This window comes from Chiloscyllium plagiosum, chromosome 1 (assembly GCF_004010195.1).
Source record: "Chiloscyllium plagiosum isolate BGI_BamShark_2017 chromosome 1, ASM401019v2, whole genome shotgun sequence".
NCBI lineage: Eukaryota > Metazoa > Chordata > Chondrichthyes > Orectolobiformes > Hemiscylliidae > Chiloscyllium > Chiloscyllium plagiosum.
The window spans coordinates 2,968,800-2,994,477 of NC_057710.1; the positions used below are offsets into that span (position 1 = coordinate 2,968,800).

The 25,678-nt window shown below is 42.9% G+C and overlaps 1 protein-coding gene across 2 annotated transcripts; it reads left to right on the forward strand.

The window, feature by feature from the left end:
* The first annotated feature begins 4,601 nt into the window (after positions 1-4,601).
* Positions 4,602-24,273, forward strand: LOC122548554 (apolipoprotein L3-like). Of its 2 annotated transcripts, XM_043687403.1 has the most exons (3): positions 4,602-4,687; positions 20,121-20,148; positions 23,055-24,273. In XM_043687403.1, exons 1-3 carry the CDS (start codon positions 4,603-4,605, stop codon positions 23,929-23,931), a joined length of 990 nt encoding a protein of 329 aa, XP_043543338.1. In that variant the 5' UTR covers position 4,602; the 3' UTR covers positions 23,932-24,273. The 2 variants fall into 2 exon arrangements, with proteins under 2 accessions (XP_043543338.1, XP_043543399.1); XM_043687464.1 differs by lacking the exon at positions 20,121-20,148 and having other exon boundaries at positions 4,611-4,695.
* The last annotated feature ends 1,405 nt before the right edge of the window (positions 24,274-25,678 follow it).

A 25,678-nucleotide genomic window follows, 5' to 3' on the forward strand; every position in this document is an offset into this window, starting at 1 on the left:
ACAAAGTCTTTTCCCTGGGGTGGGGGAGTCCAGAACTAGAGGGCATAGGTTTAGGGTGAGAGGGGAAATATATAAAAGAGACCTAAGGGGCAATGTTTTCACGCAGAGGATGGTACGTGTATGGAATGAGCTGCCAGAGGATGTGGTGAAGGCTGGTACAATTGCAACATTTAAGAGGCATTTGGATGTGTATATGAATAGGAAGGATTTGGAGGGATATGGGCCAGATCCTGGCAGGTGAGACTAGATTGGGTTGGGATATCTGGTCGGCATGGACGGGTTGGACCGAACGGGTCTGTTTCCATGCTGTACATCTCTATGACTGTATGAACATTGTTTTTTTCCTGTATGAATAATGAAGAAAAATACTCACTTAGTACCTCTCCTTCCTCGGATTCCACACACAACTTCCCACTACTGTCCTTGACTTGCCCTAATCCTACTCTCGTCATTCCTTTATTCCTGAAGTTCCTGATGCAATATGCAGATAGGCTGACTAAAGGGAAGATAAAAACAATGACTGCAGATGCTGGAAACCAGATTCTGGATCAGTGGTGCTGGAAGAGCACAGCAATTCAGGCAGCATCGCTGCTCGTTGGATGCTGACTAAAGGGAAGGTCATATTGGATTTGGTGCTTGGCAATGAACCATTGCCAGGTATCAGATCTCTTGGTTTGGAGAGCATGTTGGTTTTAGCGATCACAGCTTCCTGACCTTTATTACATTCATGGAGAGGGCTAGGAGCAGACGGTATGGGAAAGTATTTAATTGGGGGAGGGGGAATTTCAATGCTATTAGGTAGGAACTGGGGCACCTAAATTAGGAACAGATGATCTCAGGGAAATGCACAATAGAAATGTGGAGGTTGTTTAGGAAGCACTTGCTGATCGTGCTGGACAGGTTTGTCCCACTGAGGCAAGGAAGGGACAGTAGTGTGAAATAACCTTGGGTGACAAGGGATGTGGAACATCTAGTCAAGAGGAAGAAGGAAGCCTACCTAAAGTTGAAGAGGCAAAGATCAGACAGGGCTTTAGAGAGTTACAAGGTATCCGGGAAGGAACTGAAGAATGGACTGAGGAGAGTTAGAAGGGAGCATGAAGAAGCCTTAGTGGGTAGGATGAAGGAAAACCCGAAGGCAACCTACACTTCTGTGAGGAAGAAGGGAATGGTCAGGATGAGGGTAGGGCCGATCAGGGATAGTGGAAGGAACTTGTACCTGGAGTCGGAGCATATAGGGGAGGTCCTTAATGAATATTTTGCTTCAGTATTCACTACTGAGAGGGACTGTGATGTTTCTGAGGACAGTGTGAAACAGGTTGCTATGCTAGAACAGGTTGATGTTAGGAAGGAGGATGCGCTGAAAAAGTTTGAAAAATATAAGGATAGATAAATCCCCTGGGCCAGACAGGATATATCCAAGGTTACTACAGGAAGTGAGGGAAGAGATTGCTGCACCTTTGGCGATGATCTTTGCATCCTCACTGTCCAATGGAGTAGTGTCTGGTGATTGGAGGATGACAAATGTTATCCCCTTGTTCAAGAAAAGGAATAGAGATAACTCTGGGAATTATGCAACAGTCAGTCTTACGTCAGAGGTGGGCAAAGTATCGGAGAGGATTCTGAAAGATAGGATTCATGATTACTTGGAAAATCATAATTTGATTAGAGATAGTCAGCATGGCTTTGTGAGGGGCAACAAACCTTACGGAATACTTTGAGGATATGACAAAATACATTGATGAAGGTAGAGCAGTGGATGTGGTGTACATGGATTTTAGCAAGGCATTTGATAAGGGTCCCCATGGTAAGCTCATTCAGAAAGTAAGGGGGCATGGGATACAGGAAAGTCTGTCTGTCTGGGTACAGAATTGGCTGGACCATAGAAAACAGAGGGTGGTAGTTGATGGAAAGTATTCAGCCTGGATTTAAATGACCAATGGTGTTCCACAGGGATCACTTCTGGGACCTCTGCTCTTTGTGATTTTTATAAATGACTTGGGTGAGGAAGTGAAAGGGTGGATTAGTAAGTTTGCTGATGACACAAAGGTTGGTGGAGTTGTGGATAGTGTGGATGGCTACTGTAGGTTGCAAGGGGACATTGACAGGATACAGAGCTGGACTGAGAAATGGCAGATGGAGTTCAACCTGGAAAAGTATGAAGTAATTCATCTTGGAAGGTTGAATTTGAATGCAGAATACAGGGTGAAAGGCAGATTCTTGGCAGATGGAGGAACAGAGGGACATTGGGGTCCAAGTCTATAGATTCCTCAAAGTTGCCACTCAGGTCGTTCCCACTTATCCACTCCACCTTCCTCTCCGACCTATCACCATCACCCCCCATATTCCCAATTACCTTCCCCCTAGCCCCACATCTGTCCCATTTATCTCTCAACCCCCATGGGCCACTGCCTCATTTCTGATGAAGAGCTTATGCTCGAAACGTCTACTTTCCTGCTCCTCGGATGTTGCCTGACTGGCTGTCCTTTTCCAGCACCACACTCTTCAGCTCTGATCTCCAGCATCTGCAGTGGTCACGTTCACCCAGGTTGATAGGGATGTTAAGGTGTCTGGTGTGTTGGCTTTCTTTAACTGGGGATTCAGTTTAAGAGCCATGAGGTTATGCTGCAGCTCTATAGAGCCCTGGTTAGACCACACTTGGAATATCGTGTTCAGTTCTGGTCGCCTCATCATAGGAAAGATGTGGAAGCTTTAGACAGGGTTCAGAGGAGATTTACCAGGATGCTGTCTGGGTTGGAGGGTATGTCTTATGAAGAAAGGTTGAGGGAGCTAGGGCTTTTCTCAATGGAGTGAAGAAGGATGAGAGGTGACTTGATAGAGGTATAGGTAAACTGGATAGCCAGAGACTTTTTTCCAGGGCAGAAATGTCTATCATGAGGGGGCATAATTTTAAGGTAATTGCAGGAAGGTTTAGGGGAGATGTCAGAGGTAGGTTCTTTACACAGAGAGTGGTGGGTGTGTGGAATGCAATGCCAGTGGTGGTAGTAGAGTCACAGACATTAGGGACATTCAAGCGACTCTTGGATAGGCACATGACGATAGTACAATGAAGGGTATGTAGGTTAGTCTGATCTTAGAGTAAGATAAAAGGCCGGCACAACATTGAGGGCTGAAGGACCTGAACTGTGCTGTACTGTTCTATGTTCCATGTAAAACTTAGATATAAATAGTAGCATTGAGAACAAAGTTAAAAGTAAAGCATTACCGTTGTTCATAATATAAGTAGAGGAATAAAGAAATAAAGTTAAAAGTTAACATTACAGAACATCCTAAGGTTAAAATAAAGGAATAAAGGTAAAAGTTCAACAGTCTTTCTCAACTCTTTCCTCTCTTTTTCTGATTCAAGAACATTGACTTAGATTAGATTAGATTACATTACAGTGTGGAAACAGGCCCTTCGGCCCAACAAGTCCACACCGACCCGCCGAAGCGCAACCCACCCATACCCCTTACCTAACACTACGGGCAATTTAGAATGGCCAATTCACCTGACCTGCACATCTTTGGATAGTGGGAGGAAACCGGAGCACCCGGAGGAAACCCACGCAGACACAGGGAGAAAGTGCAAACTCCACACAGTCAGTCGCCTGAGGTGGGAAATGAACCTGGGTCTCAGGCGCTGTGAGGCAGCAGTGCTAACCACTGTGCCACCGTGGTTGAAACACGGTGAAACATTAAACATTAAACTTGAAACATTAAACTCTGTTTCTCTCTCCACAGATGTTGCCAGACCTGTAGACCTCTCCAGAATTTTCTTGTATTGAAGTGATTTTACTATGTTTGTGAAAACTTGTGTGTTCTACATTTCAATCAGTTTTTTATAGTTGGCTGTTAGTTCTGAGGAGAATTGCACCGGAGACAAAAACTCCCAGATACTTGTTCCAAAGCCCAACTATTCTCTTAGAACATCCAACCTATTTTTATTTTTGCTTGACATACAATAATGACCACTGATTCTCCCCGTGACTTAGCTGCAAGGCTGAAATAATTCACCCACACAGCCAGTCCCTGAATTGTTTTATAAACTCTGATTTAAAAAAAATCTGACTCTATACTTAACCAAATCTCAAAGGGAGCAGCCATTTATCCTGCATGAGCAAACAAAACTAATAGATGGACAAGTCGATTTTGATTTGTCAGGGTATTACCATGAAGAATGCACTAGAAATCAACCCCGCCACCTATTCTCGTCTGTCTCTGGCTAGCAAAGACAAAATGGTGAGCTGCGGCAGAGGACGTAATCATTCCTGCAGTATGGAAATAGGCCATTCGGCCCTACGATTTCTCACCAACTCTCCAAAGAGTAACCCACCAAGACCCATTCCCCTAACCTCCACATCCCCAGACACTATGGGCAATTTGCCTAACTGCACATTGTTGGATTGAGGGAAGAAACCAGAGCACCCAGAGGGGACCCTGCACAGACACAGGGAGGATGTGCAAACCCCACACAGACAGTCACCTGAGGCTGGAATTGAACCTGGGTCTCTGGTGCTGTGAGGCAGCAGTGCTAACCACTGAGCCATGGTGCTGCCCTGATATAAAGTCAACTTCATCTTTGTTTTTATTGCTTTAACAGTGAAAATGTCACAGAGACAGGCTTGGTGTCACGATGAATGCTCCTCCCAGTTTACGGCTACAATTGAACCACTGAAGAGTGATGCAGAAGGTAAACTGGTAACTAGTGATCTTAAAAAAAAAATTCTCTGGCTTTTCCAACATACTTCATTTTATTTCCAATAGCTATTTCAGCTCCAGCTGCTGGGATATCGGGAATTATCTTGCAGCCACATACATAGAGGATGCAATCATGTGGGGACTGAGGGGCCTGGTTAGAGTCGAATAGAGGGGCCTTTCTTCCTTAATCAGAGATGACTATGCAGAGAACTAAAATCAAGGTTAGAATGGTACTGGATAAGCCCATCAGGAAGGGCTTTTGCCCAAAACATTGATTTTCCTGCTCCTCGGATGCTGCCTGATCTGCTGTGCTTTTCTAGCACCACACTAATTTTGACTCTAATCTCCAGCATCTTCAGTACCCACCTCCGCCTAGAGAACTAAAGTGAGAAGTAAAGGGGTTTGAGAGGAGGTGAGGAAAACATCCATCCCAAGAGTATCATAGAGTCATACAGTAGGGGAAGAGACCCTTTAGCCCAACTCATCCATGCTGACCAGGACTGAACTAGTCCCATTTGCCTTCATTTGGCCCATATCCCTCTACACCTTCACTATTCATGTGCTTGCCCAAACGTCCTTTACATGTTATAATTGTACTCACCTTTACCACTTTCTGTGGCAACTCATTTCATACACGAACCACCCTCTGTGTAGAAAATGTTGCCCCTCAGGTCCCTTTTGAATCTTTCCCCTCCCACCTTAAATCTATGCTCTCTAGTTTTGGACTCCCTTATCTTAGAGAAAAGAACTTGGCTATTCACCTTATTTGTACCCGTCATGGTTTTATAAACCTCTATAAAGTCACCTCTCAGCCTCTGATGTTCCAGGGAAAGAAGTCCCAGATTATTCAACCTTTCATAAATAAAGTCATTGAGTCATAGAGCTGTACAGCATAGACACAGATCTTTGGTCCAACTCGTCCATGCCGACCAGATATCCTAACCTAATCTAGTCCCATTTGCCAGCACTTGGCCCAAATCCCTCTAAACCCTTCCTATTCATATACCCATCCAAATGCCTTTTAAATGTTGCAGTTGTACCAGCCTCCACCACATCCTCTGGCAGCTCATTCCATACATGTACCACCTTCTGTGTGAAAAAGTTGTCCCTTCGGTCCCTTTTAAATCTTTCCCCTATCACCCTAAACCTATGCCCTCTAGTTCTGGACTCCCTGAGCCCAGGGAAAAGACCTTGTCTATTCACTCTATCCATGCCCCTCATGGTTTTATAAACCTCTATAAGGTCACCCCTCGGCCTCCGACGCTCCAGGGAAAACAGCCCCAGCCTATTCAGCCTCTCCCTGTAGCTCAAACCCTCCAACCCTGGCAACATCCTTGTAAATCCTTTCTAAACCCTTTCAAGTTTGGCAACATCCTTCCAATACAACGGAGACCAGAATTGCACGCAATATTCCAACAGGGGTCGAACCAATTTCCTGTACAGCTGCAACATGACCTCCCAACTCCTGTACTCAATACTCTGACCAATAAAGGAAAGCATACCAAACGCCTTCTTCACTATCCTATCTATCTGGAAGTCCACTTTCAAGGAACTACGAATCTGCACCCCAAGGTCTTTTTTTTCAGCAACACTCCCTAGGACCTTATCAATAAGTGTATAAGCCCTGCCCTGATTTGCCTTTCCAAAATCCAGCACCTCACATTTATCTGAATTTAAACTCCATCTGCCACTCTTAGGTCCATTGGCCCATCTGATCAAGATCCTGTTGTACCCTGAGGTAACCTTATTCTCTGTCCACTACACCTCCAATATCATTGTCATCTGCAAACTTACTAACTGTACCTCTTATGCTCACATACAAATCTTTTATATAAATGACAAAAAACAGTGGACCCAGCACTGATCCTTGTGGCACTCCACTGGTCACAGGCCTCCAGTCTGAAAAGCCACCCTCCACCACCACCCTCTGTCTTTTACCTTCAAGTCAGTTCTGTATCCAAATGGTTAATTATATAGAGTCATAGAGATGTACAGCATGGAAACAAACCCTTCAGTCCAACCCAATCTTGCAAAGCAGTCTACCATGAGAAACCTTGTTGAATGCCTTACTGAAGTCCATATAGATCACGTTCACCGCTCTACTCTCATCAATCTTCTTTGTTACTTCTTCAAAACCTCGATAAAGTTTGTGAGACATGATTTCCCATGCATAAAGCCGTGCTGACTATCCCTAAACAGTCCTTGCCTTTCCAGATGCATGTAAATCCAATCCCTCAGGAGTTCCTCCAACACCTTTGTTAAATAGTGGCACCACATGAGCCAACCTCCAGTCTTCTGACACCTCACCTGTGACTATCGCTGATACAAATATCTCAGCAAGGGGCCCAGTAATGAGTTCCCTAGCTTCCCACAGAGTTGTAGGGTACACCTGATTAGGTCATGGGGATTTATCCAACTTTATGCGTCTCAAGACATCCAACACTTCCTCCTCTGTAATATGGGCATTTTTCAAGACATCACCATCTATTTCCCCACATTCTATATCTTCCATGTCCTTCTCCACAGTAAATACTGATGCAAAATACTTGTTTGGTATCTCCCCCCATCTCCTGCAGCTCCACACAAAGGCCACTTTGCTGATCTTTGAGGGGCCATATTCTCTCCCTAGTTACCCCTTTTGTCCTTAATGTATTTATAAAATCCCTTTGGATTCTTCTTAACCCTATTTGCCAAAGCTTTCTCATGTCCCCTTTTTGCCCTCCTGATTTCCCTCTTAAGTATACGCCTTTATACTCTTCTAAGGATTCACTTCATCCCTGCTGTCTATACCTGAATATATACTTCCTTTTTCTAGACTAAAACCTCAATTTTTCTAGTCATCCAGCATTCCCTACACCTATCAGCCTTTCCTTTCACCCTAACAGGAATAAACTGTCTTTGAACTCTCGATATTTCATATTTGAAGGCTTCCCATTCCAACCTGATCTTACACAGGAACACTAAATTTCTATCCATCTGTCCCACAACCTACCTCTCTCTCGCATAATAGGTCAGAAAGAGTGCAAATACATTAATCTCTTACTATTAGAGACCGGTTAGATCCTGTATTTCTCAAAATTATAACTTCTTGTCCTTCTCCCCCCTGTTCTTTCTGAGTAACCTTTACTTACAGAGGTGAATTCTTTATAGAGATCAGGTACTAACTCCATACCCAGCCTCTGCCTAGGCTGTGCACTCTCCTGCAGCTCCTCAACTTTTCTTGGGGTCTCCTTTACTACTTTCACTAATGCCACTGGCTTAGCTTCTTTTACCACATCTTTTCCCACAATGCCTTTCTTTAACGACCACCACTGTGACTTTACCTGGCCCACTTTACCACAGTGGAAACACCTGAGACCTTTCATCTCCTTTCCACCCTCTTGGGCTTCTTTTTTAATCTGTGATAAACAATTACCAGTGTTCTCTACTCTTGGTTTTGTGGTGTAGGATATCCCCTTCTCCCAGTTCCTATCCTCACTGGATGAAATTCTTGCCGGAAGCTAAACTTTGTCTTATGCACCAAAGTATATTCATCTGCCATCTCTGCTGCTCTTCTCACTTCCTGAACTTTCTGTTCCTCCATGTGATCATCTCTGGAAGTGAGTTTTTCAACTCCTCCAACAAAATAATCTCTCTTAGAGTCTCATAGATCATATCAATTTTTAAGGCCTGCACCATCTGTCAAAATGACTGTTTATTTCTCTTGAACTCAACATAAGCCTGACCTGGTTCCTTCCTTATGTTTCTGAACCGCTGTCTATATATTTCTGGTACCAATTTTAAGTGCTCAAAATAACCTGTCTGACCTCTTCATAATCTCTTGACCCCTCATCTGACAGCGCGACAAATACCCCACTAGCTCTGCCTTCCAGTTTAGTCTGAACAAGCATTACCCATAAGTCTTCTGACCACTGGGCGGCACGGTAGCACAGTGGTTAGCACTGCTGCTTCACAGCGCCAGAGACCCGGGTTCAATTCCCGCCTCAGGTGACTCTCTGTGTGGAGTTTGCACATTCTCCCCGTGTCTGCGTGGGTTTCCTCCGGGTGCTCCGGTTTCCTCCCACAATCCAAAAATGTGCAGGGGTTAGGTGAATTGGCCATGCTAAATTGCCCGTAGTGTTAGGTGAAGGGGTAAATGTAGGAGAATGGGTTTGGGTGGGTTACGCTGCGGCGGATCGGTGTGGACTTGTTGGGCCGAAGGGCCTGTTTCCACACTGTAAGTAATCTAATCTAATCTAACACTCCATCGACCTAGCCAATTTTTCTAATGGAATAAAGAAGGCTTCAACGTCTTTCTCATCAAAATGTGGCAGTGTTTTAACATATTTACATACAGTATATCACTACCTTCTCTTTTAATCTCCATCCTGTTAACTTCACTTTGTTGACTAAGTCACAACTTCTCAAGTTCAAATTCTCTCTCTTTTTCTCTCTCTGTTTCTTCTCTCTCTCTTTCTCTTTCTTCTCTCTCTCTTTGAGAGAGATATCAGCTGAACACATGGCTGCAGGAATGGTGCAGGAGGGAGGGTTTCAGTTTTATGGATAATTGGGGCTCATTCTGGGGAAGGTGGGACTTGTATAAATAGGATGGTCTTCACTTCAACCAGAGGGGTACTAATATCCTGGTGGGAAATTTGCTATTGCTATTCGGGTGGGTTTAAACTAGCTCAGCAGGGGGTTAGGAACCTGAGGTGTAGTTCCAGTGCACAGGAGGATGTGAGTAGACAGGACAGGGTCAGGATTTCATGATCACAGGAACGTGCTGGCAGACAGCAAGCTGGTTTGTAGTGTATCTACTTCAACACCAGGAGTATCCGGAATAAGGTAGGTGAGCTTGCAGCATGAATAGGTACCTGGGACTTCGATATTGTGGCCATTTCAGAGACATGGATAGACCAAGGTCAGGAATGGATGTTGCAGGTTCCAGGGTTTAGATCTTTCATTAAGTTCAGGAAGGTGGTAAAAAAGGTGGAGGTGTGGCCTTGTTAGTCAAGCATGGTATAAAGGTGACTGAAAGAACCTTTGACGAGGACCTGTCTACTAAGGTGGTGTTGACTGAGGTTAGAAACAGGAGAGGAGAGGTCGTGCTGCTGGGAGTTTTTATAGACCTCCACAAAGTTCCAGGGATGTGGAGGAGAGGATTGGCAAATTGATTCTGGGCAGGAGTGAAAGGAACAGGATGGTCATTATGGGGGACTTTAACTTCCCCAACATTGACTGGAAATGCTATAACTTAGTACGTCGGATGGATCCGTTTTTGTCCAATGTGTGCAGGAGGGTTTCCTGACACAGTATATCGAAGGGCCGACAAGAGGGGAGGCCACACTGGATCTGGTGCTTGGAAATGAACCAGGCCAGGTGTTTGATTTAATAATAGGTGAGCACTTTGGAGAGAGGTACCATAATTCGGTTACATTTAGTTTAGCGATGGAAAGGGATAGGTACAACTCACAAGGCAAGAGTTATAGATAGGAGAAGGGCAATTATAATGTGAATAGGCAGGAATTAGGAGGCATAGAGTGGGGGAGCAAAATGCAGGGGATGGGGACAATCGAAATATAGAGCTGGTTTAAGGAACAGATATTCAGTGTCTTTGATAGGTATGTCCCTGTCAGGCAGGGAGGAAGTGATAAGGTAAAGGAACCGTGGTCTATTAAAGAAATTGTATCTCTTGTTAAGCGGAAGAGGGAGGCTTATATGACATTGAGGCGAGATGGTTCAGATGAGGCGATAGAGAGTTATAGAGTAGCTGGGAAGGATCTGAAGAGACAGTTAAGAAGAGCAAAGAGAGGACATGAGCAGTCTTTAGCAAGTAGAATAATACTGTTTTCTATACATATGTGAGGAATAAAGGATGACTAGGAATAGGGCCTGTCAAAGACAGAAGTGGGAAGTTGTGTGTGGACCCTGTAGCGATCGGAAAGGTGCTAAACAAATATTTCTCATCTGTTTTCACTCAGGAAAAGGAGAATATTGTAGAGGAGAAGACTGAGATACAGGCTATTAGACGAGAAAGGATTGAGGTTAGTAAGGAGAAGGTGTTATCAATTCTAGAAGGTGTGAAAGTAGATAGGTCCCCTGGGCTGGATGGGATATTTCCAAGAATTCTCTGGGAAGCTAGGGAGGAGATGGCTGAGCGTTTGGCCTTGATCTTTGAGTCGTCATTGTCTACAGGTTTAGTATCAGATGACTGGAGGTTTGCAAATGTTGTGCCCTTGTTCAAGAAGGGAGGTAGAGATGACCCAGGTAATTATAGACCAGTGAGCCTCGCTTCTGTTGTAGGAAAGGTTTGGAAAGGATTATAAGAGATAGGATTTATAATCATCTAGCAAGCAACAATTTAATTGGAAATAGTCAATATGGATTTGTCAAGAGCAGGTCGTGTCTCACAAACCTCATTGAGTTTGATGAGGATCATGTAGATGAGGGTAGGGCAGTTGATGTGGTGTACATGGACTTCAGTAAAGCCTTTGATAAGGTTCCACATGGTAGGCTGTTGGAGAAAATGCGGAGGTATAGGATTGAAGGTAATTTAGCAGTTTGGATTAGAAACTGACTTTCTATAAGAAGGCAGCGAGTGGAGGTTGATGGAAAATATTCAGCCTGGAGTCCGGTTACTAGTGGTGTGCCACAAGGATCTGTTTTGGGACCACTGCTGTTTGTCATTTTTATAAATGACTTGGACACAGGCATAGGTGGGTGGGTTTTAAGTTTGCAGATGACACTAAAGTCGATGGAGTAGTGGACAGTGTGGAAGAATGTTACAGGTTGCAGGGAGACTCGGATAAACTGAAGAATTGGGCTGAAAATGGCAAATAGAGTTCAATGCAGATAAATGTGAGGTGATTCGCTTTGGGAAGAATAACAGGAAGGCAGAATACTGGGTTAATGGAAAGATTCTTGGTAGTGTGGATGTGTAGAGGGATCTTGGAGTCCATGTACATAGATCCCTGAAAATTGCCACCCAGGTTGATAGTGCTGTTAAGAAGGCATACAGTGTGTTAGGTTTCATTGGTAGAGGGATTGAGTTCTGGAGCTGTGATGTCATTCTGCTACTGTACAAAACGCTAGTGCGGCTGCACTTAGAATACTGTGTACAGCTCTGATCGCCATATTTCGGGAAGGATGTGGAAGCATTGGAAAAGGTACAGAGAAGATTTACCAGGATGTTGCCAGGTCCGGAGGGAAGGTCTTATGAGGAAAAGCTGAGGGACTTGGATCTGTTCTCATTGGAAAGAAGAAGGCTGAGGGGGGGGATTTGATAGAGACATACAAGATGATTAGAGGATTAGATAAGGTAGACAGTGAGAGTCTTTTTCTTAGGGTGATATCATCTGCTTGTACGAGGGAGCATAACTACAAATTGAGGGGTGATAGATTTAAGACAAATGTCAGAGGCAGGTTCTTTACTCAGAGACTAGTAAGGGCATGGAATGTACTGCCTGCCAATGTAATTAACTCAGCCACATTAGGGAGATTTAAACAATCCTTGGATAAGCACATGGATGATCATGGGATAGTGTAGGGAGATGGGCTTAGATTAGTTCACAGATCGGCGCAACAGCGAGGGCTGAAGGGCCTGTTCTGTGCTGTATTGTTCTGTGTTCTGCTCAGCTAAGAACCTTCTTTCTCTTTCCTCGTTCTGTGTTCTGCTCAGCTAAGAACCTTCTTTCTCTCTTTCCTCTTTCTTTGCTCTGTTTCTCTTTCTCACTCTCTTTCTTTCTTCTCTCACTCTCTTTGTTTATCTTCTAATTCCATTTTCCTCAACTGTAATTTAAATTTTTCTAACTCTAATACACTGGTCTGTTTCTCTGACACACTTCAGTGTTTGAGAAATTCCCTTACAATTTCAGCTTTACGTTTGTTCTTGATTAAACCCAATTCTAACCTCTTTGCTAATTTTACAAGTAAGGTCTTTTTTCTTTCCTTCTAAACTTTCTTGGCAAATTTGGGAATCATCTTCAAATCCTAGAACCTCTTTAGCAATTTTAAGAGCCATTTCTCTCACTTTTAATTTAACCAATGACACATAACCGAAAATAAACAAATTGTCACACCTATGTTTTATTTAAAGACCAAGGACTTTAATCAGCTAATCCTGTTAATCAGCAAGTGTTTAAATCTGCTGGGATCTCTTCAGGTTTGTCCAAATCTCAGACTGGATCTGTCTAAGCCTGTCCAAATCCCGGACCCGAGCCCCCAAACTGTTGTGACACGAGGGGGTAAAGCCTTCTGCTAATTAAAGCAAAACCACAGAAAAGCTCACCTTGCCTCATAATCTGTTAAAGTATGAGTGACAGAGAACTCCCATATTCTACTATTTAAAGAAAAAGTAACAATTTTATTCTATAACTCCAAAAGAGAACATTAAACAATTATCTACAACTGTAAGCCTCCTTTCTCTTAAAATTTGTTATCTACCTCCCACTCTGTAACAATAATATTGATCCGTTAAAGACCCTATTAAGTTTACAGCAAATCACTTTTCAAAATCAGTTGTCATCTTTGTGTGTTGAAGTTCCTCTACTTGTAGATTCCCCTGGGTCATATTTGGTCTTCTGCTGCAAAGGTGTTTCATACGATAAAAATACCTTTCAGAGAGAGGGTCTGCAGGTAGTCTGCCAGTGACAGTAGGTGCTCTTTGTCTCCAGCTAACTGTTCAAAATCTCTGCTTTCTATACTCCAAATCATCTGATCACCTCATTGGTTTGATGTTGTCAAAACAGTAAAATTCAAATTCAATTGGGTTTTTGTATCTTGGGGCATAATTTAAACTGGTTGAATTTGAATTGTTGTGAAAACTACTCAGTAACTAAGTTACAGCTCAAATGTTACCTCTTTGAATTGTCCAGTACACTTTGTCCCTGCAGTCAGTCACATGACAGGTGCCTGCATTCACTCTCTCTTAAAGGTACAGTACACACCTTCAACTTCATAATATACCTAACACCGTCAAAATTGGCCTTCCTCCAATGTAAAACTTTAACTTCTAGATCCAATCTATCCTTTTCTATCACTGTTTTAAAACTAATAGAATTATGGTTACTGACCCCAAAGTGTTCCTCTATGTTGAACTCAAATCCTCACGTCTCAGTAACATCCTTGTAAATCTTCTTTGCACCCTTTTCAGTTTAATTACACCCTTCCTTTAGCAGGGCAACCAGAGTTCTATGCAGTACTCCAAATGTAACCTTACCTATGTCTTGTACCGCTGTAATTTCTACATTCAATGCTCTGGCTATGAAGACCAGTATAACAAATGGCTTCTTCACCACGTTGTCTACCAGTGACACCACTATGTACCTGCTCATCTAGATCTCTCTGTTCAACAACACTCCCCAGGACCCAACTATTAACTGTATAAATCCTGCCCTGGTTTGTCTTACCAAAATGCAACACCTCGCATTTATTTAAATTAAGCTTGATCTGCCATTTCTCAGCCCACTGGCCCAGTTGATCAAGATCTTGTTGTAATCTTAGATAACCGTCTTCACTGTAGTCAATCCATGTTATATTTTATAAATTCCTACTTTGGAAATAGAACCAATCTGAATCAAGATTGGAATACATCCAGTTTTTAACTTCACACCTTTAATGCATTGTCTGACTGAGATGTCACCTTTTTTTAATAAAATCTTAAGTTATCTTGAGAATGTCACTTAAAAGAAGTTCTGGGATTTATATATTAATGAATCAAAACCTGCAACCCATTCTAGAAGTGAAAGACTTAACAGCAATTTAGGTTTGTTCAATACATCATTTCAGTAGCATGACATTGTAATCTTTTGCTATAATTTCTGTGTCTTATGATCCTGTTCCACACCTACCTGATGAAGGAGCAGCGCTCCGAAAGCTAGAGCTTCCAAATAAACCTGTTGGACTATAACCTGGTGTTGTGTGATTTTTAACTTCTTTAATATGGACTTTTTTGAAGACATCACTATTTATTTCTCCACAGTAAATACTGACATGAAATATTCATTTAGGATCGCATGTCTTGTGGTTCCACAAATAGAGAGCCTCACTGATCTTTAAAGGTCCCTATTTTGTCACGAGTAACTGTTTTGTCCTTAATATTCATGCAGAAACTCTTTGGGTTCTCCTTAACCCTATTTGCCAAATAAGTCATATCCCCTTTTTGCCCTCCTGATTTCCCTCCTAAGTGTACTTCTGCATGCCTTATACTCTTCAAGGGATTCACTTGATCCTAGCTGTCTACACTTGACAATGCCTCCTTCTTCTTGACCAAAACCTCAATATCCCTTGTCATCCAGTGCTCACTAATCCTGCCGGCCTTACCCTTCACACTATCAGGAACATGATGGCCCTGAACTCTCGTTATCATGCAATTGAAAATCTCCCACTTGCCACATGTCCTTTTACCTGTGAACAGCCTCCTCCAGTCAACGTTTTCAAGTTCCTGTCTAAGACTATCAAGATTAGCCTTGCCCCAGTTTAGAACTTTAACTTGTGGACCAGCTCTATCCTTTTCCATCACTATTTTAAAACTAAAAGAATTATGGTCACTGGTCCAAAGTGCTCCCCCACTGTCACTTCAGTCTCTAGCCCTGTCTTATTTCCCAAGAGAAGCTCAGGTTTCTCCCCATCTCTAGTAAGGCCATCTACATATTGATTAAGAAAGTTTTCCTGAACACACTTAATAAATTCTTCCCAATCTGAGTCCTTAATACTATGGCAGTACCAGTCCAGGCTACGTTTACTTTAGCGATGGAAAGGGACAGGTAAGGCAAGAGCTATTGCTGGGGGAAAGGCAATTATGATGCGATTAGACAAGATTTAGGATGCATATGATGGAGAAGGAAACTGTGGGGGATGGGCACAATTGAAATATGGAGCTTATTCAAGGACCAGCTACTGCATGTCCTTGATAAGTATGTACCTGTCAGGCAAGGAGGAAGTGGTCAAGCGAGGAAACCATAGTTTACTAAAGAAGTTGAATCTCTTGTCAAAGGAAGCAGAAGGCTTATATAGAGATCAGATGTGAAGGATTAGTTGGGGAGCTAGGGAGGAGGTTGCAGAGCCTTTGGCTTTGATCATTATGTCGTCATTGTCTATCGGAATAGTGCCAGAAGATGGGAGGAGAGACACCCCTGGTAATTATTGACCAGTGAGCCTTACTTCGGTTGTGGGCAAAGTTTTGGAAAAGATTATAAGAGATTGGATTTATAACCATCTAGAAAGGAATAATTTGATTAGGGATAGTCAACACGGTTTTGTGAAGGGTCGGTAGTGCCTCACAAACCTTACTGAGTTCTTTGAGAAGGTGAGCAAACAGGTGGATGAGGGTAAAACGGTATATATGGATTTCAGTAAAGTGTTTGATAAAGTTCCCCATGGTAGGCTATTGCAGAAAATATGAAGGCATGGGATTGAGGATGATTTAGCGGTTTGGATCAGAAATTGGCTAGCTGTAAGAAGACAGAGGGTGGTGTTTGATGGGAAATGTTCATCCTGGAGTTCACTTACCAGTGGTGTACCACAAGGAACTGCTGTTTGTCGTTTTTATAAATGACCTGGATGAGGGCGTAGAAGGATGGGTTCATAAATTTGCAGATGACACTAAGGTCGGTGGAGTTGTGGACAGTTTGGAAGAATGTTGCAACTTACAGGGGGACATAGATAAGTTGCAGAGATGGACTGAGAGGTGGCAAATGAAGTTTAATGAGGTGTGAGATGATTCAACTTTGGAAGGAGTAACAGGAATACAGAGTACTGGGCTAATGATAAGATTCTTTGTAGTGTGGATGAGCAGAGAGATCTCGGTGTCCGTGTGCATAGATCCCTGAAAGTTGCCACCCAGGTTGATAGGGTTGTTAAGAAGGCATACGCTGTGTTAGCTTTTATTAGTAGAGGAATTGAGTTTCGGAGCCATGAGGTCATGTTGCAGCTGTACAAAACTCTGATGTGGCTGCACTTGGAGTGTTACTTACAGTCGTATTATACAAAGGATGTGGAAGCATTGGAAAGGGTGCAAAGGAGATTTACCAGATGTTGCCTGGTATGGAGGGAAGGACTTATGAGGAAAGGCTGAGGGACTTAAGGCTGTTTTCATTAGAAGAAGGTTAAGAGTGACTGAAAAAGGCATACAAGATGATCAGAGGATTATGATTTGGAGATGCCGGTTTTGGACTGGGGTGTACAAAGTTAAAAATCACACAACACCAGGTTATAATCAACAGGTTTAATTGGAAGCATTAGCTGTTTGAGCGCTGTTCACAACCACCTGATGAAGGAGCAGTGCTCCAAAAGCTAGTGCTTCCAATTAAACCTGGACTATAACCTGGTGTTGTGTGATTTTTAAATCAGAGGATTAGGTAGGGTGGACAGTGAGAGCCTTTTTCCTTGGATGGTGATGGCTAGCACGAAGGGACATAGCTTTAAATTGAAGGGTGAGAGATATAGGGCAGATGTTACAGATAGGTTCTTTACTCAGAGAGTATTAAAGATGTGGAATGCACTGCCTGTAACAGCAAAGGACTTGCCAGCTTTAAGGGCATTTAAATGATCATTGGATAGATATGTGGATGGTAATGGAATAGTGTAGGTTAGGTGGGCTTTAGATTGGTTTCACAGGTCAGCACAACATCGTGGGCTGAAGGGCCTGTACTGTGCTGTAACGTTGTATGTTCTATGTTTGGAAAATTAAATTATACCCCTATTATTCTTACAGCTATCTGTAATGTTCTGACATTTGTTCCTCAATTTCCTGCTGACTATTGTGGGGCCTATAGTACAATCCCATCAAAGTGATCACCCCCTTTCTTATTTCTCAATTCCATGCAGGTAGCTTCACTGAATGATCCCTCAGGAATATCCTCTCTGCCAAGATGCCTTCTCTAATCAAAAACACCATTCCCTCTCCTGTCTTCCCTCTCCCTCCAGCCTTCCTTTCGCATCTATATCCAGGAACATTCAGCTGCCAGTCCTGTCCCTCCCTCAGCCATGTTACTGTAATAGCGATGATATCCAGCCCCACCTTCCCATCAAGCCCTGAGTTCATCTGCCTTACCTATCAGACTTCTTGCACTGAAATAAGTGCAGTTTAATTAACCAGTCTCCCTTGTTCTCTGCCTTGTTGATTTAACTTGCTTTCTTTAACTTCTGCACTAGTCTCAACCTTCTCTCTTTTCTCCCATCCAGACTAGTTTAAACCCTCCCCAATGGCTCTAGTAAATCTCCCTGCTGGGATATTAATCCTGCTTTAGTTCAGGTGCAATCCATCCCTCTTGTACAGGTCAGCTCTATTCCAGAAGAGATCCCAAAGATCCAAAAATCTGAATCCCTGCCCCCTGCACCAGCTCCCCAGCCACACATTCACCTGATTAAGGGCTCTTGCCTGAAACGTCGATTCTCTTGCTCCTCGGATGCTGCCTAACTTGCTGTGCTTTTCCAGCCCCACACTCTCGACTCTGATCTCTGGCATCTGCAGTCCTCACATTCTCCATCCATTCACCTGCCTTATCCTATTCTAACTAGCACATGGCACCAGGGGTAATCCAGGGATTACTCCTGCTTTTCAACCTCCTGCGTTAACTCCCCATATTCATTCATCCCTTTTTCTACCTATCATGTTGGTATCAATGTGTTCAATAATCTTTGGCTGCAACTCCTTTGAGAATTTGCTGCAACTTGACCTTGGCACCACATCACCTCAACCTGGAGTCTCGCACACAGCCACAGAAATGCCTGTCTGCTTGGACAGTCCCCTGTCACAATTGCTCACTTGGACTTTACCATACCTTGCTTTACAGCTGAGCCAGTCAGGGTACCAGAGAGCTGGCTGCTGCTGTTATTTCCCCTTAGAGGCTATCTGCACCACTCCCCACGCAAGTAGGGATATTTGTTCGGGAAGGGCAAAACCACACTACCTACCTACCTCCCCGGTACTCTCCCATCTACTTGACTGTACCTATGGTGTGACCACCTCCCTGAAGCTGGTATTTATCACACTCTCTGTCTCCTGTGTGCTCATCAACTCTTCCAACTCCCATCCAACCAATCCACGTGGTCTGAAAGGAGCTGCTGCCAGACACACTTCCTGCAGACAGTCGACTGCTCCCTGAGAGGAGGAGCATACCCCTTCATCGGGCAGGCTCTTAGATCCAACTGGCTGCACCTCAGTCACAAAGCAGTCCCTTGTAGGACACAGCTAGGTTTGCCACTCCCACTTGCCTAAAGTCCCACACTTAGCTCATCTCCCAGCATTTGTATATCTTTCCCGGTCAGACAAGGGTCGGGAAATGTGGTCGAAGTGGAAACCCTCCGATACACCGTCTCCGGGGATACAGACGATGTGCTGGGAAATGGGATTAAGTTGGGTGGCTCAGATAGCTACTCAAATCAAAATGATATTAGAAAGTCAATGGGACAGATGGTTACCAAACCCAGATCATACGCATCCCAAAATACTCAGGATGTGCTGCAGGGCCAAACTCATCCAGAAACGACTAACTCATTACTGCACAGAAGAAGGCCATTCAACCCATCATAGCAATTCTGGCCCCCATATTCTCCTTTCCTCATCCTCTCCCCCTATTGCACGTTCCTCCACTTCAGTCATTCAGAATATTTCAGGAAACTATAGAAATGTTGACTGCACGGAAGGAGGCCACTGTGCTGATTGTGATGAGGCACAGCCACAGACATACCCTGTAGTGAGACAGGGGAAGACTGCAGATTGGGTTCTCCTTTTCCCATTGTTGCTAGTGAAAGTGGGAAGCAAGGGTAACCCACAATAAGTGGGAAGCAAGCCAACTCTCTTCACTCACGCTAGCCATGTCTCATAATCTGTTGGACACGCTTAATAAATCAGGTAGCCAAAGGTTTGAACAACGTGGTAGGTTTCACTTAAGGAACATTTTAAAGGAGGAACGAGAATCGAGGTGGAGAGATTTAAATTAGGAATTTCAGAGTTCAAAGTTTTGATAGCTGTGGGAGCCATTAAATGCAGCAATGCACATAAGGCCAGAATTAGAGGTATACAGTGAGTTTGCAGGGTTGTATGATTGGAGGAGATTGCAACATTTGTAAGGAAGGAGATAGGCCACAAGGTTCATATTTTAAATTGAAGAGAGGAATTATAAATAAAAAGGTTAATTGATTTTATCTTGCACATATTCAGTTAGTTGCACTTGACAGTGCCTATGGCTGAAGAAAGTCACAGTTCCCAGCATAACCCTTCCTCATTTGAAACTTCCTATACACAAATGCCAAAGAGAAAAGGTTTGGGTTACAATAAACATTTCCAGCAATTCCTGGAAACAAGACATGCTGGAGATCACAGCGGGTCAGGCAGCTAGTTTTCGGCTGTAGATCTCTTGGGAAAGTGCACCCTACTAATAGGAAGCCCACATTGACTCTGGTATTGTTAAAATCTGCTAATATTGATTTAGTTCTTTTCACAGATGATGAGTCCATTCCAGAAGAGCTGTGGTAAGTACAAATGTTGATGTAGTAGCCCTTGAGTAGCTCTTGATTGAAGGTTTCTGTTACCATTGCACCACCTTCTCTCCTATTTTGGCTAAAGAACCAAAAGACCTGTGAGAAGCAACTCAGAACCCTCTTGTCATCTGAACTTTGATGCACAGAATTCTTTTTCGTTGTCTATATTTTTCCCTCATAGAGCTGTACAGCACAAAAACAGACGCTTTGGTCCAACTCATTTAGATATCCGAACCTAATCTACTCCCATTTGCCAGCACTTGGCCCATAACCCTTCCTATTCATGTACCCATCCAGCTGCCTTTTAAATGCTGTAATTGCACCAGCCTCCACCACTTCCTCTGGCAGCTCATTCCATACATGCACTACCTTCTGTATGAAAACGTTGTCCCTTAGGTCCCTTTTAAATCTTTCCCTTTTTACCCTAAACCTATGCAAAACTTGCGCCCACACCTCCCCCCTTACTTCCCTCCAAGGCCCCAAGGGACACTTCCATATCCGCCACAAATTCACCTGCACCTCCACACACATCATCTATTGCATCCGCTGCACCCGATGTGGCCTCCTCTATATTGGGGAGACAGGCCGCCTACTTGCGGAACGTTTCAGAGAACACCTTCTTCTTCCTGACCTCTCCGCCCCCACCCCACTCCGGCCTATCACCCTCACCTTGACCTCCCTCCACCTATCGCATTTCCAAAGCCCCTCCCCCAAGTCCCTCCTCCCTACCTTTTATCTTAGCCTGCTGGACACACTTTCCTCATTCCTGAAGAAGGGCTTATGCCCAAAACGTCGATTCTCCTGTTCCTTGGATGCTGCCTGACCTGCTGCGCTTTTCCAGCAACACATTTTCAGCTCTTACTACTTGTCAGCCCAGGCCTGGATATTGTCCAGATCCTTATGCACCTTAATATGGACTGTTTCAATATTTGAGGAGTCACGATGGTGCTGGACATTGTGCAATCATTGGAGACATCCCCACTTCTGACATTATGATGGAGGGAAGGTCATTGATGAATCAGCTGAAGATGGTTGGGCCTCGGACACTACCCTGAGGAACTCCTGTTAATTTCTATAATAATTAGTGATTTTCTTTTGCCATTTGTTGAAGAATAAGTTGGTCTACAACAAAGAGAATTACTTTCCTGTTACTGACTGGTGTGAATTACTTTTGTCCTGAATAGCAGCCAGTCAGGGAAATTGATAGTGGTTTAATTGGGCAGTTACAAATTTGTGATGGCTTGTGATAGAGGGGAGCTTGATTAATGATGCACTTTTGCCGAAAGAGTCTTGGCATCTGTTTTTATTCTTCTAGCTATTTTACTCTCCTTCATTATCAATCATTTAGTCATCTTTGCTAGTTTTTAATAAGAAATACCATCATGAAATATTACTGACAAATGTAAAAACCTAAATCTACAATAGACTGTAGTTTCATCTGAAAGATAGCATTAACAACAAGAAAGAGGTCCCTCCATTGTATTGGGAACACGTTTATGTACAAGTCTCTGAAGTGAACCCATGGGTTTTCTGTCTCACAGACATGAGTTACCATTGAATTGGCATGGTTAGAAGGTGTCCATGTCAATAAGATTACAGCTAACTACTGATCATTGACCAATAATGATCTAAATTCTCCTTTTCCCTTTGATTATGATCTCTTGTGGCACAGTGATAATTGTATGGACTTCTGAAGCATGTCTCATCTACTCCAGAGACATGTAATAGCATCTCTGAGCAAGTTGCTAAAAAAAATTATCAGATCTCTCATGCTCTTGTGGCTTAGAGGTAGTGTCTCTATTTCTGAGCCAGGAAGCCTTATTTCCTGTCCCCTCTGCTCCAGAGATATGTAACAATATAGCTGGACAGGTTGGTTAGAAAATATATGGTTATGTTTTCCATTTATGATCAGTTTTACCCTTTCATTACGTTGTTCAATTGTCACTTCTCCCCTCACACTGTCAATTATTGCCATTTCCCCTCAGACTTTTTGCCTCTTTAATCACCATTCATTCATCCATTCAAGCCCCAGTCTGACCTAGCTGTTGAGAGCTGGATTCTTGTTGTAAAGATCAGTTTGTGCTTCCTCGGTAATTCAGTAAACAGGAAGGTAGGTTATTACCTGAATGGTGACAGTTTAGGAAAAGGTGAGGTGTAACGGGACCTGGGTGACATGGTAGAACACTTGCTGAAGGTTGGCATGCAGGTGTAGCAGGCAGTGAGGAAAGCTAATGGCATGCTCTCCTTCATAGTCTTGCTGCAGGGCCTTGAGTATACACACCTTGTTGTATAGTATAGTAATACTATAGTGTGCAGTTTTGGTCTCCCAGTCTGAGGAAGGACATTATTACTATCAACAGAGTACAGCAAAGGTTCACCAGACTGATTCCCGTGATGACAGGACTGACATATGAGGAAAGACTGGATCAACTGGGCCTTTATTCGCTGGAATTTAGAAGAATGTGGGGAGACCTCAGAGAAACATATAAAATCCTGATGGAACTGGACAGGCTAGATGCGAGAAGAATGTTCCCAATGTTGGGGAAGTCCAGAGCTAGAGACCTCAGTCTGAGAATAAGTGGTAATCCCATCCAGGACTGAGATGAGGAAGAATTTCTTCACTCAGAGAGTTGTGAACCTGTGGAATTCTCTCCTACAGAAAGATGTTGGGGCCAGTTCTTTAGATATATTTAAGCTGGATGTGGCCCTTTCGGCTAAAGGGGTCAAGGGGTGTGGAGAGAACGCAAGAATGGGATATTGAGATTGCATGATCATATCGAATGGTGGTGCAGGCTTGAAGGGATGAATTACTTACTGCTGCACCTGTCTTCTCTGTTTCTATGTTTAATTACAGTGACTTGGGAAATAATCTGAAGTAATCCATCTGATCTTAACAGGATACAGCTGAAAGCAGAACTGGAAAAGCACAATGAGGATTGCCAGCTGTTTGTCAAACAGTTCCCAGACTGGAGGGATCAGACACAAGAACACATAAAAGAACTGAAAGAAATTGCAGAAATCATTGATGAGTACCACAGAGGGGCTACCATAGCAAGCATCACCGGGACCTCAGCAGCGATTGTCGGCGGGGTTCTGTCCGTTACAGGACTCATTGCAAGTCCTTTTACTTCAGGTGCATCGCTGGGTCTCAGTGCAGTGGGAGCTGGGGTGAGTGCAACTGGTGCTGCTACCAATTTTACAGCTGATGTCACCGAGTCAGTTGGACAATCCATCAAACAAAAAAGAGTTGATGAAATTGTAAATCAATACAATGAATGTTGTAAGCTGGTATCTAAGTATTTACACAAGATTTGCGGTGCAATTAAATCCTGGAGCCATAACCTACAAGCAGAAATCACGAAACATAAGTCTAGTGAACAAATGTCAGACTTTCTAACTGAAAGCTGCGGTGCAGTAAAGTGCAACGAGAAAGGTGGAGATGTTTCAGTTCTTGAGGAGCCGATAACCGTTCCATTGTCTAACACAGCCAGGCAGGTAACATCAGTGAGCCAGAAAACCGAAAGCATTCAAGAGCTGCTTTCTGGATCACTTCCCCTATTATCCACTATTGTCAGAGCTATATCAGGACTTCTTTCTGCAATCATAATGCTAACAAATATCTACTCTATCACAAGGAGTTCGGTAGATCTTACAAAAGGAAGCAAGACTGAAGCTGCAAAGAACATACAGAGTATAGCTACAAAGATGGAAGATGAATTAATGGCCTATGAAGACATTTATCAATTTCTGAAATTCATTTTAAAGATTGAGTAAATGAAAGAATCGCACCTGATTGTTGAAGAAGGGTGGGTGTTTATAGTGTTACGATACGGCGGTGAACCCTTCTGCTAATTAAACCAAACACACAGAAAAGCTTACCACACCTTATAATCTGTTAAAGTATGAGTGACAGAGAAGGTCCCCAAATTCCACTATTTAAAGAAAAAAAATAACAATTTTATACCCCAACTTCAAAACTGCACATTAAACAACAACTATTTACAACTCCAAGCCTCCTTTGTCTGAAAGATTTGTTACCTCCCTCCCACTCTATAACAATATATTGATTTTATAAAGCTCCTATTAAATTTACAGTAAATCAGTTTTCAAAACCAGACAGCTGTCTCGATCCCTCTCTGTTTGTAGATCTCCCTGGGTCATCTTCAGTCTTCTGCTTCACAGAGGTTCCAAATGGAAGAAGGTACTTTTTAGAGAGTTTTTGGGCAGGCTGTCTGACAATGGCAGACGATGCTCATTCTCTGGCTAACTGTCCAAAATGCCTGCTTTTTATACCCCAAAACATCGGATTGTCTCATTGGTTTGATGTTGTCAAAACAGTAAAATTCAAATTCGATTGGGTTTTAGTGTCTTGGGGCATCATTTAAACTGATTGGTTATATTCAAACGGCTGTGAAAACAAGTCAAGTATCTAAGTTACAGCCCAAATGTTACATCTTCAAATTGTCCAATACACTCTGTGCCTGACAGGTGCTTGCCAGTGTTCACTCTCTCTTAAAGGTACAGTACACGCCTTCAATTTCATAACACCTCCCCACTTAAGAAAAAAAGAACCATCACAATGAAAAGATATTCTCATTTTTGTTTCTATTTCTTATCCCTATTACCATGAAATACATAGGACATGAATCTAAAGTTCATATTAACTTCTGCACATGCATAAACATTGGTACCTGTTCAATCTTATCTATACTTTATCCATTAAATCTGCGATAACACATCTGTGATTACATTCTTATGACCAGCAACATGTACAATTTGTAAATTAAAAGTCTGGAATATAAGACTCCAATGAAATAGTCTCATATTGTTTAAAGCTTTCCAAGAATGTAAGAGGATTGTGATCCATCTCCAACACATTGTAACATAAACATTAAAATGTTGTAAGGCCAGTACCAAACTCAATTATTCCTTTTCGATCATTGATTATTTTCTCTGGTGGGTTTAGAGTTTCTTTGAAAAGTAACCAACTGGCAGTTCAATTCCATCATAACCTTCCTGTAGCAGTACAGTTCCATCTCCTATGTCGCCAGCATCAATTGCACCTTTGAAAGGTTTCAAAATGTTTGGTGAAGCTAAAACTGGTGCAGTGATTAATACTGCTTTTAAATTGTCAAATGCCACCTGGCATTGTTCTATCCACCGAAACGTTGTGTTCTTCTTCAGCCACTCTGTTAATGGTACCGCTACATTTCTGACGTTTGCAACAAACTTCCGGTAGAATCCACTTAGTCCCAAAAATCAAAGCACCTCTTTCTTCCAGGTTGATAATGGAAATTCCTAAATGGCCTCCGTCTTTATGTTCCTCAGGGTCAACCTTCTATGATTGATGTTGTGTCTCAAGAACGTCACCTCTACGTTTACGAATTCGATGTACGATAAGTTTATTACCAGTTTTGCTTCTCTTAATCATTCAAACAGCTCTGCCAACTGTACCATGTGATCTTCCCAGGACTCACTAAAGATGACTGCATTGTCCAAATAGACTGCACAGTTTGTAAAC